This window comes from Natrix helvetica, assembly GCF_964273705.1.
Source record: "Natrix helvetica genome assembly, chromosome: 2".
Classification (NCBI taxonomy): domain Eukaryota; kingdom Metazoa; phylum Chordata; class Lepidosauria; order Squamata; family Natricidae; genus Natrix; species Natrix helvetica.
In genome coordinates, this window is record NC_138552.1 from 514924 (window position 1) to 531882 (window position 16959).

The 16959-nt window shown below is 57.5% G+C and overlaps 1 protein-coding gene across 1 annotated transcript in view; it reads right to left on the reverse strand.

Annotated features, from left to right (window-relative positions):
• UNC13B (unc-13 homolog B) overlaps nt 1-16959 on the reverse strand; it is a 167232-nt gene that overhangs the window by 93642 nt on the left and 56631 nt on the right. Inside the window, exons 9-10 of the mRNA XM_081942076.1 lie at nt 6038-6319; nt 4459-4549 (exon numbers count right to left, since the gene is read on the reverse strand). Of these exons, the coding sequence (XP_081798202.1) occupies nt 4459-4549; nt 6038-6319 (373 nt within the window). The remainder of the gene's footprint in view (nt 1-4458; nt 4550-6037; nt 6320-16959) is intronic.

A 16959-nucleotide genomic window follows, 5' to 3' on the forward strand; every position in this document is an offset into this window, starting at 1 on the left:
TCTTAACTTCAGGCTCTCTTCGGTGCTGGACTTCGGGAAGAGGAGGGGGAGGGGGAGGAGACCGCCGTGCTCAGGTGCTGCTGCCGCCTCGCTTGCTGCCCAAAGCAGCTCCACCCTCCCGCGCCTGCCCACCCGCCTACCCGCCCAGGAACAAATTAATCCCTCCGTCTTCTTAGCTGTTGCATGGCAAGAGCCGCCGAGCTGAGCCAAGGCAGCTCCTCCGGGAGGAAGGGGGCCGGTGGGCTGGCAGAGCAGGAGGCGGCGGGAGCTGGCAGAGCAGCGCCCCCTCTGGCCAGACTCTTCGGCACTTGCTCTTCACGCTCTGAGGAGGGGGCTGGGGCCGATTGCTATTGCATAATTGGGGGAGGGGGAGATCTGCTTCCCCACCCAGATTCTTCCGGCACGAGCAGCAGAATTTGTGTCTCCCCGGCTGGAGGAGAATCCGAGGTGGACCCTGCCTTCCAAGGGCCCCTCCCCTGCCTGGGTTCAGCCCACTGGACAGAGTGCCCCAGAGCCCCCTACCACAGCAGCATGGAAGGGGGCTGCCCCAGCCTGGCTTCTCCTCTGGCCCTGGGTTCTTCCAGAGGGGCAGGTGGGCCTGGCCTTCCCCACCCCTTGCTGGTTCAGGGGATTGGAAGTCCTGGGGGGGGGGGCACCCCCATTTGGAAGCCACCTTCAGAGCTCCAGAGAGCCAAAAGATGAGTGGGAACAAAGCCAGTCCACCGCCTGGCACGTCTTGACCCCTCACTCACCCTCCACCCTGGGCTGGTTCTGAGAGATTCTGCCCCAGTGGTGGTGGGAGGTTTCCTCAGGGACCTTCTGGGCACTCCTGGCCTCCCCCGTGTTAAGGACTCCTTATGGGAAGTTAGCTAGGGGCCCTCCGGCTCTTCTCCGGTTGGCACCAGGACTGGTGGGCAACACCCACTCTTGCACAAGACCCCTCCTCCCTAAATGGGAAGGTGTAAGGGGGTGTTGGTGGTGCTACATGGCCCAGCGCAAATGCCCCCCAATGCCCGAGCAGAAACCAGGGAAAGGAAAACCGCACAGAGCTGCCAAGACAAAGTGCCCTCCCACCCACACCTCCACCCCTGGCTGAGGAAGCAATGCCTGGCAAAGGAGGCTCATTCAGCCCACTGGGCCAGAAACGATGAGTCCCACGGAGGCCGTGGGGCCGGGATGGGACTCCCTGGGAAGCAACCGGGGCTGAGCGGCTGAGAGCTCACAAAGGGCACCAAGAGAAGGGCAGGGGCCTCGGGAACAACAATCCAGAGCAAAACGTCCCGGTTTCTCAGCCTGGGCTGTCTTAAGAGGTCTGGACTTCAACTCCCAGAATTCCCCAGCCAGCAGGCCCGCAATGGAGCACAAGGAGACCACCGTAATTGGGCTGCCTGTGTACCGCAGAGGATTAGACCAGAGGAAGCTGGCGGTGAGTCAGCCACCGCTCTGTGGCGCAGGGCTGCCTGCTCCCCTCCCCTCCCCTCAGCTCCGACCGTTCCTTCCTCATTAGACCAAAGCCTTGTGGGAAGAGGCTGGCGAACAAGTGGGGTGCAGGGGGTGGGCGGTGTGACAACCCCCACAGCCCTTCAGGGGGCAGAGGCCCCCTCGCTGTGCCTGGATGGACCGGCTCTTCTCTGCCCACAAGTTCCCGGATGGGCTGCAGGAGGCAGCTTTGAATGCAGGCAGCTCTGGAGGCCTCCTCCTCCTCCTCCTCCTCCCTCCGGCCGCAGGACGGTGGACCAGAGGCCTTTCTTCTGCTCCAAGAGAACCAGGGCCCTGTTTGGATTTCGCCCTCTTTTCGCGGAGCAATCCCCGCTCTTCTCTTCTCCACTAAACCCTCCGATCTCCCCGTTTCCTCTTCAGAGTAGCCGCCTTCATCCTGAGCTGCCCCGATTGTCTCCACCCTCCTGGGGGAAGGATGGGCATATCTCCATTGCAAAGTTACCCCTTGGCTGAGGATCTGAATGCTGGCTCCCGCCTTTAGGGCCCAACGAAGGTCCCCCAGGAAGCTCCCAAATCCGAACTCGCTCTTTTCCAGGCCCCCAAAGCCCAGCTGGGCGAGTCCTTGTGCATAGCCTCCCCCAGGTTAGTTTCATATTTATTTATGTACTCACCTTAGGTCCATAACTCTGGGCGGTGATCAGGTGTGCAAACCGATAGGCAGCCAAGCAGAACCTGCCATCCTGCAGTGTTTAGCCCCACAGACAGAGCCAGACCTCAAGGACTCTCTGGCCTCAACGCTTGCAGGGAAAGCCAAGTTTTAACGGCTTCCGGGTCTCAGAGCATCCAGGAGAGGGAACCTGGAGTGTGCCCACCACCCTGCCGGATCCGGTGGGATGAGTAGAAACCCTTGGCAGTCTTGCAAGTAGCCAGCCCACTGCCACAGGGGCCTTCCAGGGGGGGTCCTGGGCACCTGGAAACCCACCAATCTAATGCCACGGAGAGGCAGCCCCGTAGTCCCTGAGTCACCTCCTGTCAACTGAGCACCATGGTTTATGACGTAGCACCCTGTGTGAGCCTGGGCAGCACATCTTGGCCAACGCACCATGTTTCTGCCAGGTCTTGTGGGAGCCTCCCGTGTCTGGGTGCAGCCCTTCGTGCCCCCAGGGCAGAGGCCTAAAGGGCGTCCCCCCCCATGCCTGTCAATCGTTGTGTGGGTGGAACAGAAGTCCGGCCTCTCCCACTTGGCTAGTCTTGGTGGACTCACCCAACCAGCCCCACCCAGACACTGGACGGACACCCAAGTCGACTAAAGGCGGCCTAGCAGACGCAGTATGAGACCCCCAGCCCCCTGAGCCTTCAGGCTCTTAGGAAAAGTATGGAGGGCGGGGGCCCTCCTCTCCTCGGGAGCCACCACAGCACATTTTCTTCACTTCGGGGCCTCTTTGAAAGCAGCCTTGGGGGCTTCTTGCACCCCCACCTCTCACCCTGGACCCACCCACCTACTAGAGCGCTTCCTTTTGGCGCAGGGGAGACGCAACCCTCGCAGTGAACAGATTTAATCCGCAGGATGAATTGGCAGAAAGGGCTGATCCCAAACCACGCAAGGCTGCTCAGGGGCTGCCCATCCAGGTGGGCACGGAAACCCCTCACCTGGTTTCTGGGAAGAAGAAAAGGAAGCTCCAGTCACCTTGGCCTAAATATTAAAACATGTAGCCTTTTCTCAACGCCAGAAGGTTTGTGCCCGAGTATTGTGTCCCCACTAGGGACCTTTCTGCAACCTTTCACATTGGCCCTTCCTTGGCAGCAGCATCCCCCCCCCCCCCAAAGACCTCAGAAGAGGCTCTTTTCTTGGCAAGGAATCCTAAAGTGCCTGAGGTGGGACTAGAAGTAAAATATTCACGGAAGAAGCAATGGCACTACAAAGCCCAGCAGGCACAACTGGGATCTCTGCCTTGCCCAGGTTTTACCTCTCAGGTTCAGCCTCTTGCCCGCTCAGGCCAGAGGGAAGCGTCCACTCAGCATCCCCCCCCCCCATCAGCTGGCCAGATTCGGCCGTAACTCCAGACGATGCCTCTACCCCCTCTGCATCCCCTCCTTCTCAGCGACCCCCACTGGACAAGGCCTGACCAGCCCCCCCAAGCTCCACCCACCCACCCTGCTTCCCCCCATGAAAGAGATCGAAGCAAAATGAAACAACAAGCAGGACCGACTCAAGCAGAACGATTCCTCTCCCACAACTGGGCGGGAGGGCAAGGCTTTCGTGGGGGCTCTGGATGTAACCCTCTGTGCATTATTCAGACCACAAATTTCCCCAAAGTCGGCACTGACAAAACTCGCAGGGCCTTGCTGTGAAAGCTTTTTGTGCCCAGGCAGTTTTACGAAGGATTTGCATTGCCCAAACTAGGAAAAGGCTCCCGGCTCCAGCGTTGGCCGGCTTGTTTCAGGGGACAGACAAAGTGAGGGGGGCTTCGAGCAACAGGCCCCCTGCGTGCCACAGAAGCACCACGTGGGGAAACCTGGCCACAGTCCACAGCAAAAATCCCAAAATCCCAGAGATGGATGTCTACACCAGGAATGTCAAACCGCAGCCACTTTAAGGCTTCTGGACGTCAATTCCCAGAATTCCCCAGGCAGCACAAGGGAGTTGAAGTCAGGAAGCCTTAAAGGGACAGACACCCCTGGTCTACACAAAATTGGCCCTTCTTTCGATTTGGTGCCCCAAAGCACACAGTCTGCATATCTGGGACCCTCTGGGGCGCCCCAAAACACAGATTCCAGTACCTGTAGGAGGTGTGGGAAAGGCAGGAGCCCCCTCCGAGGCCTCCACACTTCAAGAGACTGGCTGGCCATCCCAGGGCTGAGGTCTCAGCCGCTGAAGGCTGCCCAGTTTCTCGGACCTTGGAGTGGCTTCTTGGAGCCCCGAGAAAGCCTTCAGAGAAAGACCTCCCCCTCCCCCCCCCAAAAAAACCCCCACCTCGTCATGCCAAAAACTGGAAGGAGGAAAAAAATTGGCTCTACCTCTTGGAACTGGAGCCGGACTTTGGTGATGGCTCGGATCCAGCGGGCTCTGGCCGGAGCAAAAACCAGCGACTCGTTTTCATCCAGCAGGCTGGCAAGAAACGGAGAACACAGAAAGACTGAAGAAGAGCTAACAGGGAATCGAGTCTTTCAACTGAGGAGAAAATGGGAGAGATTCGCACTTCCTGGCTGCGTATTTACACAGTTGGCTCAGCATAAACTGTATAGAGGAATATGCCGACGGCCATGATGGGCCAATGGGGCAAAGGTGCCACTGGTTCCAGGCTCCACTCACGGGTGGGGTTTTAACTTGAAAGGCCCCGAGAGCGGCCAACGTCTCCGCTTCCTGAGGTGGCTGGGAGAGACCCCAAACGTTCGGCCTGGGTGGGCTGAGGGCAAAAGGCTCCCCACCGGTGAACCCCAAGGGAGAAGCCCCTCCCCCCAGAGGACCCCTTGGGCTTTATCTCCTGAGCGAAAGAGCCAGGCAGGGCGCCTTCCATCAGAATCTTAATGTGACGTGTTTTACGGCCATTTTCTCTGCCGTGGTTCCTGCCCTCCGGGACATCTGGCTCCCAAGGAGAGGAGGGCCCCCGCCCTCCATACTTCTCCTAAGAGCCTGAAGGCTCAGGTGGCTGGGGGTTTCATACTGGAGGTGGTTGACTAATTAAAATCTAAACCCCCCCCCACCCAGTTTCCTCCTTTTCCCATCTGGGGTTAATGGTTTTATCTGCGGTGTTATTTTACAATGAATGATTTCAATGGTTTTTTAAAAATGTTTTTATGTTTCCAATTACCCAGGATACGAGATGGGTGGCTAATACTTTAAGGGAGCCAAATTAAGGGGGGGGGGGCTTGTGCACTGGGCCCAAATGGAGAGGAGGACGGTCACTTCCTCCAGAGGGAACCACAGATACCTGAAGGGCCCTCAGGCACAGGAGGGAGAAGAATTCTTCTGGATTATCCCACATGGACAGCCCCCCCCCCCCCCCCAAGAGCCCGGCCATGTGAGGAGGGCAAGTCCTCCATTCCTGGAAGTCCTGAGAGACTGGAGGGTCACCTGTCAGAGGTCGTCTAGGACTCTGCTCTGACGTCCACAGCTGCCCTTCCAGCTGCAGAGGGACAGGTGACCTCCCTAGCCAGGCGATGGGGTCCCGGGAAGCCTCGGAGGACGAGCTCCTCAGAGGGGGAAGGGAAGTCCAAAGGACCCTTTCCTAAGCTGCCTCTTCCAACAGAAGGCGGCTCTGGAGGGGCTTACGAACGGCAAGGAGATGAAGATAGAAATGACTAAAATTAATAGTACTATTCTATTTAAAATTGGAATCCAGGCGATGGGGGAGGGGGGAAATGGGGATGAGATCCACCTGTCAACTGGTTCCAGTGGTGAGGAACACGCCCCACCGAGGGCTCCAAGCCAGCCAGCCAACCCAGGTGTTCAGGTATCCCCTGGGGCCAGGACCACAGCAGAGAAGGCCCTTCCCTGGACACCCCCTCCAGCCAAATTCCCTTGGCCCACGAGGTCCATGGCAGGCCCCTTCCGCTATCCCCAGACACACAGCACGGAGGACGCAGCACTCCTTACCTCCCTGGGGGTTCCGGAGCAGCTTTGGAGGTGCCCTCTTCCTCTCCCGGGAGCTGAGAGCGCCCACCTTCCTCGGCCTCCTCTCCTCCTCCTTCCTGGCGTGCTTCCTGGGGCTCAGCCAGCTCCCTCGGGGGCTCCTGGATGTCCGGCAGGGTCAGAGCCACAGACCCCGCTTCTGGGAGCTCCTCCTCCTGCTCCGAGCCCGGCTGCTCTGGCTCGCTCAGCTGGGAGCTGCCTGGACTGATGTTGCCGGAGGAGCCGAACTTGCTGCTGCTGGCAGGACTGTTGGGGGGAGGGGGGAGAGAAAGAGCAGGTGAGTCTGCGTAACTGGGGGAGCCCAAGGGGGGGGGCAGCCAAGGAATGGAGAAGCGGGGGGGGGGAGATCAGGGACTTGCTGGAGGGGAAGATCCCTCTTCCAGCTCCTGTGGGATGCTCTGTCCCCCCCACCCAGTGGAGCGTCTGCAGAGATTCCCAATCCCCGGACACCAGCTGAATGTCTTGGAGGCTCTGAGCTTCTCCCTCCAAGAGGATCCCAGAAATGTCAGTCTGACTCAGACTCGGAATTGCTGACTCAGCAGGAGACTACCTTCCCCCCAAAATCTTTCTGCACCAACCCTTCCCCACCCCCACCCCGCCCTGCAGACCAGCTCAGGCCAGGAGTTCCTGAGAGGATTCCCGGAGCTTGCTTCCCCCCCAACTGGAAGAAGCGATCGCCAGTCCCAGGGTAATAAAACGGACAAAGGGAGGGAGGAGCTGTGCACCATGGTCTTGGGAGTTGGCTAGTCAAGATGGTCTACTAATCTCCATTTTTTCCAGCCTGGCAGTCTGGAAAAGGCACGGATACAGGTAGCAAGGCAGAGGGAAGCAGAGAAGGGGGAGAGAGCGGAGGAGCGGGCTGCACAGGACCCAAGCACTGCAGGACTGACCTTGGGAGACCCTCAGGACTCGTCCACACAGCTATGGGAGGCCGAGAGCTGCTTGTGGGCAGAAAGCGGACGCTGGCAGTTGTGCGAGGGCCCAGAAGCGATCAGCCCATACCCCTGACCCCACACCTCTGGGAAGAGCAAAGACCCCCCCCCCTCGCTCCCTCCATAACAAGGCCTCCCACAGCCATGCTCAGCCATGTTGGCCTCTCCCAACTGGGCACAACTGGGAAGCCATGAGGAAAAGCGACATGGATGGCAGCTGGGATGGGCGGGGGGAATCCCAAGAACAGCCTTTGCACCTCCCAATCCGCCTGTGAGTATTTTGCATCCCCCCATTCAGCCCTTTGCAGAAGAGCAGAAGAGCTGCCTCCCACGGTCAGCCTCTCCTGGCAAGTGAGAGCCCTGGGCTGTTCTCAGAACACCCCCCACACACACTCCCAGGTCAGCAGAGGCTCACAAAACTCACATTCAAAGCTGCTCACCGACACACAAAAGACATGACACACAAAGGGGGAACCCAAAGCCAAGGAAAGGGAGGGAGGAAGGGAGGGAGAAACTGGGGCTCAAGGTCATCCCTGAGTCCCTCTCCAGGGACCGGGAAGCTGCAAGGGATGGGCCAGAAGCTGCTGGCCATGGCTCTTGCCTCATAAATGGACCGGCCCCGCCTCCATTTATGGGCTGCATTTGCTACTGGCCTGTGCTCAAGGGGGGGTCGTGGGCTGCTCTCTTCCACCAGCCGTAGCCCAACAACATGGGGCCCCTCCTCTGGGCAAGTGACGCCATCCTTCTGCTCTGCTCGACCAGCAATGGAGGCCGTGTCTCCTGTTTCTTCTTCTTCCTCCTCCAGGGTTGGGGCAGAAGGGCCCCCGGGAACAACCCTCAGGCCATCCTCCTGCTCTGGACCCTCAACCTCCAGGCCTTGGCCAGGGTCAACCTCAGCAGGAGCAGTTCTGGCACCTAAGAACTTCTGGCCCGAGTTGTCTATCTCCACCGAGGGAAGGCTGGTCTCGGGAACTACATCCCCCAACTGGCCTGCACCCATCCCTGTCTGCTCAGGGCCGCCCGAGGGCTGCGGGGCGCTGGGCTCCAGGCCGGAGGAACCATCTGGGGGGGCTTCCCGCTTGGAGGAAGGTTTGAGTGGCACCTCCAGTTCCTTCTTCGCCTCCTTTTCCTTCGGGCCTTTCTGCCAAGGCAGGGAGAAGTCCAGCTTCCTCCCAAAAACTGTCTCTTGCAGGCTGCCGGTTTTCTCTGCCTTCTCATCGCTTCCTCCCCCAAACAGAACGGAAGAAACGCTGCTCAGGCCGGACCCGAGACCTGGCTCAGCACCACTCTTGCCAGCGGCAGGCGAGAAGAACGAGCCCATCGGTTTGGTGCTGCCAGTTGAAGAGCCAAAGCCGAACTTGGGCCAAGGGGGCTTGCTTAACATCTCAAAGACAGACGAGGAGGAGCTGTTGGCCTCTGGAGCAGGGGGACCGGCAAGCCCCTTACCTGAGGAGCTCCCCAAGGCCTCGACCTCCGGAGGCTTCTCACTAATGGCCGAAACCTCCTTCTCCTCAACAGGGACTCGTTTCAGGTCACAGACACTGTCCACATCTTCACGGTGCAAATCAGGGGTCTCGCTCAGAACCGTTCCGGCTTCCACTCCTAGGCTCTCATCTCTGTCTTGTGGACATATATCAGCTTGTGCCTTTATGGCTGTGTGTTCAGACGTAGCAACGGTGTCCATGCCCGACTGGCTCCTGTCGTCCTCTGTCTTGGCTTCCAGCTCAGTCGTGTTTTCCCAACCTTCCTGGCCAGTATGAGTGCCGGTCTGGGATTCCAGATCCAGGTTTTTTTGCGCAGCAGTGCCAGCCAACTCTTTCAAGGTCCCTTCTTGGGTCTCCTCTGGCACCACAGCGGATTCTGCCACAACCGTCTGGGTGAGATCTTGGCCGCACGTATCGTCATCCCTCGTTTCATCCGAATATAGGAAGTCCACCTGCCCCCCTTCAGGGCGTTGGCTCTTCTCCGACGTCCAGGTATCCCGAGCGTTTGCCTCAGGCTCTTGGCCAATGTCCGGCTTTTGGTTGGCTTCCATTTGCAGGTCCACTTGGAGAGTTTTTCCTGCCAGGTTCAACAGAGCCTCTTCCTTCAAGGCGCTTGTGGCCTCCGTCTGCAGCAGCCCCCCTCCCAGGCTCTGGTCTTGCTGTTTCCCTGCTCCTGAGCCCTCCTCTCCACCTGCCTTGCTTTCTTGGGTGGCACGAGGCCCTTTCCCTGGAACTGAGCCCATAGCGTCTTTCACGCCTGAGTCCACACGGGAAGCTTTGGAGGGTGTCGGAGGAGGCTGTTCCGCTGCTCCTTTGGAGAAACCAAAGAGACCACCAGTGAATGTGGTGGGAGGCCCACCTGCCTGAAAGGCGCTGCCAAAAAAAGAGGTGCTCTTCTTCTGTACCCCGGAGGCGTCTGGAGCATGGAGGGGGCTGCTCAGAAAGTCAGAGAAAGTTTTAGTGGGCTTGATCTTGGTGAAGAAGCTTGAAACCTTCTCCATGGAGGAGTCTAGAACAGACTTGTTGCTTGTAGCTTCTTCAGGCATCTTCAGCCTATCCAACTCCCCCAGTGGGGCCTTGGGGAGAGGCTCCTGGCCCTCAGTCTGCGGGGTTCCAGCACGGGGAGGAAGGCCGAGTCTTGGCGGGGGCTCCGGCACCCCCTCCTGGCCCAAGTCTTGGAGAGCAGCTCTCCTCTGAGCCACAGAGGTCTGATCAAGAGATGAAACGGTGGGTTCGGTGTTTTCAAAAGCTTCATTCCCGTCTGGGAGACCTGCAGCTTCCTCCTGAGACAAACACACCCTCGTCTTCTCATCCTGCTCAGTGGGGCTCTGGGGCAGCTGCTCTGGAACGCCTGGGATTTCTAGAGGGGGGAAAGTCCCATCCTCCAGGATTTCAGGACCTTCGCAGGCAGGGTCAGGCTGTACCGGCTGGTCTTTTTCCTTGGCCTCACTGAGACACGGGCTGGCCGTAAGCTGCTCTCCCGAGGCACCTTCTATGGCCTTCTCGGCCACTGGGGCACTGGCTTCCCTCGCCCCGTTCTGCAAGCTGTAAGCTTCCTGCTTGCCCAGCACAGCATCTCTAACCCCAGAGATGGAGCCCTTCTCCTCCTCCACAGCTGGCTTCCTGGCCATCCCAACACCAGCATCGGCAGACACTGATGGCCTCAGGAGGGGTCCCTCCTTCCCTTGCAATGGAGGTGGCTTGGCGAGGTGACCTTTGTCAGGAGCAGACGGTGGTTCTTCAGGGCGGAAGGAGGCCCAACTGAAGAAGCTGAAGCTGGAGCTCTCTGGAAGCCCTTTCTTGGCAGTGAAGGGCATCTTGAACAAGCCTTCTGCCTCCGGACCTCTGGCAGTCTGAGAGGGTGCAGGGGCGGGGGCTGGAGCAGGGGGCGGGGCAGGGGGCGGGGCTTTCTTGGAGGCAGGGAAAAGAGAATAGATGTCCCAGCTGCCACTTGTCTCCTGAGACTTGGGAGGGGCGGCCTGGGACAAGCCAAAGGGGAGTCTGAAACCAGGTTCCTCGGGTGGCTGCCTTGTCTTCTCTGGCTGGACCTTACCAGGCAAGACTCCCTGCTGCCCTTTGTCCATCAAGGAGAACCAGCTGCTGCTCAGGGAACTGGACGTCTTTGCTGCTGAGTCCCCCAGCAACCCAGAGAGGCTCCTGAGCAGGCCTCCCTCTTCCGGGGCTGGGCTGCGCCGCTCCAACCCAGGACTTGCGTGTGAGTTAGCTGCCTGCTCAGCCTTTGCACGAGGCGCTTCCTTGGCACCAGCCGTTTCCTTTCCGGCCTTTCCCTGTGGCTCTTCCTTAGCGAAGAGGTTCTTCTTGGCCATACCTGCCCCAGGGGCCTCTAGAGAGACACCCACCTCAGAAGCAGGACTCTTAGGGGGCTCCTGAACAGGTTCCTGGGGTATCTGCCCATTGCTGAGGGATGGGAGGGGGGTGTCAGACGGGGAGGGGGCTGGCTCCTTGCTGAAAAAGCCTTTGATCGAGCCAAAGAAGGAGGAGGGAGCCCCCGGGGGCTCTGCCTGGCTCTGGGCTTCGTTGGCCACTGGATGGGGCTGGGGGGCTGGCAAAGGCTGTGACGGAGGCTTGCTTCCCTGCATTCTGAAGAAGCTGAGGAATCCCGATTCTCCAGGGGCCGGTGGCTCTTCTCGAGGGCTGCTTGTTTTGAGGTCACCCTTGGACAGAGTCTCCTTGGCCTTGGCAGCCATTTGGCTCAGGACTGGCCACATGTTTTCAGGCTCTCCCAGGGACCCTGCAGCTGCCTTAGCATCGCTGTCCGGCTGGCCAAATGTGTCGGAAGTGAGACCCTGGCTGGACTGGGAGGCGGATCTGCGCAGGGGAGCCCTGGTCTGGGTGGGAGACGGGGCGGTTGCAGCTTCTTCTCGTGCAGGGGAGACACACAGGGGTTCCGGTGGAGGTTCTGCCCCCTTCTTCCTGGGTGGTGTCCCAGACGTGGCTTCCTTTGCCGGAAACCTTGGCTGTGGGCCCTGGTCCTTCTCTGCCGCCTCCTCCAGCACCTCAGCGTCCTTCCCTGAGCCCTGACCCATCAGCCCACCCAGGGCAGACAACCAAGAGGAGACTTTGTTGCTTGTGGTCCTCTTATCTTCGTCGGACGCAGGTGCTTCAGCCAGAGACACTGGTGGGAGGTCAGACCTGGCAGCAGCTTTAAAGATTTGGAAGCCAGGTGGTTTGGTTTGCCGGCTTTCAGAAACGCTCGTCCTAGGGGCCACGTCCAGCGACTTCGGTTGCAATTCCTCCTTCAGCCCCCTGCCAGAGGCCATCCTGAAATGTGCCCGGAGGTCAAAGGGCTCGTCTTCTACAGACCCTTCCCTCTTCTCCTCGGGCCTGAAACCCGCCTTATTGGGCTTCAGAAGACTGTACCCCGAGAAGTCTAAAGGCTTCTCTTTCTGGTGGTAAGCAGATTCCTCAAACATTTGGGAAAAGGTCTCTACGTTCATAAATCTGTCACTTCTTTGAAAAGCTACAGACAAATCAAGAGGCTTGTTTACAAAATAATCATCCCACTCTTCCTCTTCGGCCGACCAGAATAACTCATCATTGAGAGGCACTTTGAAGCCACAAATGGAGACCAGGTCCCCGTCCGACACAACCCTTTGCAAAGAGCCCTCGAGGTCACAATCCTCCCAGCTGTCCGGATGAGGGTAAATGTCAGGAGTGCAGATGTAAATATACTGCCCGGTAGAATCAGTGAGTAGAGAATAAACGTACTGGCCATCGGTGTATATGTAGTAGCCATAATCGCCGTCTTCTGACGGCCACCACACTCCCTGCAGCAGAGGCATCAGCCAATCCAGGGACCCCTGGCAGACGCCCAGCCAAGGGTCCTCCACATCCAGGAGCTCCTGATCAATTAGGGTCCACACATTAGCACCATAAGCAGAGGAATAACTTAAATCTATCGGCCCGTCTTCCAAAATGCAGTTGAACCTGTGTGGAGAAAGACTTCCGTTCAAATAAGGAGTTGCCCACATTTCATTTCCCCCCAGACAAAAGTCAGATGATCTAAACGACACAGCATTAAAATCGGTCGCTGCTGGATCAAAATTCTCACTTGATCTCCAATCCGTTGGATCGGCATTCCCGTCCCTTTTACACAAATTCATGACTGTGTTGCTGGATTCCGACCAGGTCAGGGCCTCATCCCAGGAGACGGGCTTCTGGTTTAAGACATAATAGAGAGGCACGGACATCTGAACGGTCTTTGCTGGACAGCCCCTGGGGTCATAGCCACCATCCAAGGGGGAGCCTCTCCTGATTTCCTCAGAAGCAGGAGGTTCTCCCGGCCAGGTGAGCAGGTTGGCATTCCGTGAGGAACATCTGAGAAGTCCATCTATGTTTTCATGCAGGATCCCTGGGTGAATATGAGGTTCTGTGTTTTTCCTAGAAAGGGCCGGCTTTGTTGATAAGTCTGTCTTCTTCTGGGAAGTCTTCAGGGAGACGGGTCCCGCCTGGACGGCAACGGATTCCTTGCCTCTGCTAGGCAATCCAGCCTCCATCTTGGGAGCTTGGGCCACTCTCTCCTCCACCTTCTCCTTCGCCTGGTGTAAGAGGCTCCTTAGGAAGCTGCCTGCGCCCTCTGGGTCCTTGGTGCCTTCTTGGGTTTGGGGTCCCGCTTGAGAATCCCCCTCTTTGGAGTTAGTCTCCTCCACGTTCTTTTCAAAGATCTGCCCTAGACCACCCAAAAAGCTCAGATTTGGCTTCTCCACCTTACCCGGAGGCGGGCTTTCACCTGAACCGAATCTGAATAATCCAGAAAGCAAGCCAGGTGAGCGGTCCTTCTGGCCGGCTGTGCCGTCTTGAGCATCTTGCCCTTCCTTGGAGGATAAACTGCCAGCCAGAGGAGAGCGAAAAAGTCCGGAAAAGAAACCCTCCTGGGCATCAGCCAGAATCTTCGTCCTTCCGACTCCACTAACCGCCTCTGAGTTTTCTCCTGCCGGATCCAGGCCGGATCCCCCTTGGGAGGTGGCTGTGGCTGCTGCTGCTGCTGCTTCTCCGCCTGTGACACCATTTAGATCGTTATTGCTTGGGTCACTGTGGCCACGCCTGCCACTCTCCGTACTCTCTGAGGTGCCTGCAGCCACTTTCTCCCGAGGGACACTTTCTGCTCCCAAAGGTCCAGTTTCCGGTTTCCCCTTCAGTTCCTCTTTATTCTCTGGTGGTGGCCTGGAGGAGGAAGCCTGGAGACCCTGTGAATTGCTCCCCGAATGTCCCTCTTTGGGAGCCTCGGGGTTTTCACCGGAAGCAATTTTCAAGAAGGAAGAGAAGAATCTCGTTTTTTCTTTATTCTCCGGCAGTTTGTCTGATAAGCTGAAGCTGCTCAGGAAGGAAACCTGCAGCTTCTCAGGGAATGGGAAAGAGCTGGCTTTTCTGACATCGTCTTCGGACTTGCACTGTTTCCCCATGCCTCCCAAGGACATCTCTTGGGCCAGAGGGTCAGCGGGAGCCGAGAGGGGCAAGAGGCTGAAGCACTTTTTAAGAGGACTAAAAAAACTGACGGGAGATTCTCTTGGTTCTGAAGGTGGGGCGATGCCCTCCTTCGGCCCTTCCTGCGCCTTATCTTCAGGAGGCTGAGTTGCTAAAGGCTCCAGAGGGATCTCCCGATCTGCCTTGTCTGGCTGCACTAAGGGGCAGGGGACTTCGGGAGACTCCGCTGGCCTCCCGGGAACAGCCACCCCATCCAAACCCGCTCTCAGGCTAACACCAGCAGAGGAACTGGAGGCGAAAGGTGCTGGAGCCCTGGAGAGGTCAGCTGCTGGTCCCCCCTTCCTTGTTTCCAGGGAGGAGCTGCTGGGTTTCGTGCCGGCTTCTCCCAGCTTCTCTCTGGCCTCAGCTCCACTTGAAGATGAGGGTTTAGCTACTCCGGCCGTCCTCTCTTTCATGGTCTCTTTCTTTGGCTCCTTCTTCTCTGTCAAGGTTTTTAAAGAACCGAACACACCCAAGAGAGAACTCACAGCTGTACTGGTCTTCTGAAAAGCAGACTGGCCCTCGGCGTCATCTGCAGGACAATTGGTGGCTGGGGGGGCCGGACAGGCTTTGTCATCCCCGTCAGAGGCTTCTGGGAGACTCACACTGGCAGCACCAGCCACTTTCGCCTGGCTCTGCTCAGGGAGGGAAGCTGGCCCTTCTTCAGTCAAGCCAAGATCAGGCCTGCTTTCTGCTTCCACATCCGGAGGAGGCTGGCTGGACGAGTGCCTTGCGGGGACATCGGCCAACTCAGGCGCCGAAGACACAAACTTCTCCACGGAGGACGTGAGGAGCGTCTTTCCAGAGCTCACTTTCTCTGTGAGGAAGCTGAAGAAGGACTGGGCTGTGTCTTTCACCCCCAGAATGTCCGATGGGACCTCTCCTCGGCTCTCACTCTTCTCCTTCTCCTTCTCCTCCGCAGCAGCAGGGGCTGCCTTGGCCCGCTCTGCCTGGGCCGTCTCCTCCGTCACCTGGACGGGGAGGCCGTGATTCCTGCTTTCCTGCTTCGGAAGGGCTTCCCAGCTGCTAATCTCTTCCTCCTTTTCGGCCAGGTATTCGGACACCGTCTCCACCAAGCACTGCAGCTCGTCCACGGCACTGAGGTCTCCCTCTGACGGCGTTTGGACAGGCAAGAAGGCCCCGTGTTCCTTGAGTGAGCCACGCGTGGGCTCATACCAGCCGTGGGCCATTTCCCCCTTCCCTTCCTCATCAGAAGCAGGAGAGCCCTCGAGGTCTTCAGGCCAGCTGCTGCCCCCGAGTTCCTCCAGTGCTCGGGATGGCGGGAAACCACTGGCTGCCTCCTCTGGCTGCAGCCGACCTTCACTCCCAAAACGGCCTGGCTGAGGGCTGCAGTTTCCCTCTGGGCTGTCAGAGAACCAGCCGCTTTGGACCAGGAGGCTGTTCCTGTAGGGAAGCAAATCCCAGCACCTAGGCTGCTGAGCCCCAACTTCCTGGGGGCTGTACAGATCAGCGTCATCGCAACGTCCGGTTCTTATTCTCCTGCTGCTTCCAGAAATAAGGTTTCCGTGGGGAATTCTCGGCCTCCCGTTGATTTGAGACCTTCTCCATTCACACTCTGCAATGTCTCTCCGTTTCTTTTTCCTTCTCCTGTCTATCGTATCGTATTCCACTGGATAGGACGGGGCCTCGGGGCAAGCTAATTCCACACAAACTTTATGAGGGGACCTGGAATTCTTCAGGTGGCCCCCGTTGCCCTGTTTGGAGAATCGAGGCCTCTTTCCCGCCTGCCAATTCCTAGCCCTTTTTTCTAAAAAATCTTCTATTAGCTGTTTGCCTAGTTCGTCATAGTCCTCAACAGACTCTTCTCGGTCAAGATCGTGGTCAAAAGGTATAATCCTGACCATCCCACTGCTAATTAAAGAGCCTTGACTGGTAATGGAAAAGGGGGGAGAGAGAAAAGAGTGGGGGGAGGAAAGGCAAGAAAGATGGAAAAAGAACTTTAACATAACTTTTATAAATGAATTTCACAAAGAATATGTGAACTTTAGGAATACAAATAAACAAGTATGAAATAATGAAAATATGTACTTACAATTCCAACTTTGTTTAATGTTTAGAAAGCACCCATTTTATTATGACCGTTTCTGAATACTGCACAAGAAATGAGGAAAGCGCAGAAGATTTGAGAGCCGGATCCTTGGTGCCCTTTGGGGAAATGGCTGGAAGCCCCCATAAGCAGGGGGTCTCCAGACCACGCAGGCTGATCCTCCTGGAGGATCCCTGAACCCTTTTCATCTGGGGTTGGCAGGATGAAACAGCCCCCACCTCCCTCGAGTGCCTTCCCTTGAGGGGGCTCTGCTGCTAGGGGCAATTCCAGGCTGGGGGGTGGTCCTCAGGAGTCAGCGGAGCATCTGAGCAAGGGGTGGGATGCAAGTATGGTATGTCCCTGATTTAGGACCACTTGCTTAGTGATTGTTGGAAGTTCTGACAGGCCTACCTGGGGGCTGCTGACGAACTGGATTTGAAGTCATTGTGATTGTGGTCTCCCCACCCCACTTTGGCCCCGGGGCAACCAGGCCGCATTCACAGACATTTTCAGCCTCACGCACACACAAGAACACAATTATGACAGTTTTGCCAAGACGGAGACGTTACTTCTGGGTTTTGGCCCTCTGACAGAGAATTGGTCCACTTAACAACAGCAGCCCTCGCTTAATGACTGCTGCAAAACAGGTGGCAAAATCGGGCTGGTCAGGGGGCTGCCCTGCTTTTCAGCCCCCCAGAATTATCACTGTAGTGAGCAGGCCCCACTACAGCCGTAACTCGAGGAGACTGAATAATTTAATTAACAGAATACTGTAACAGAATAGCCGCAGTGGTGTATTACCTGGAAACATTTATTAAATACAGCGGCATATTAAAAGTGTCTATAAAAAAGAAGCTGTCACAGATCATAGCAGGAGTTTAAGGCACATTCCAACCACTCCCTGCCGGACTGGCTTCCTCGGACAGATGAAGCTGCTTG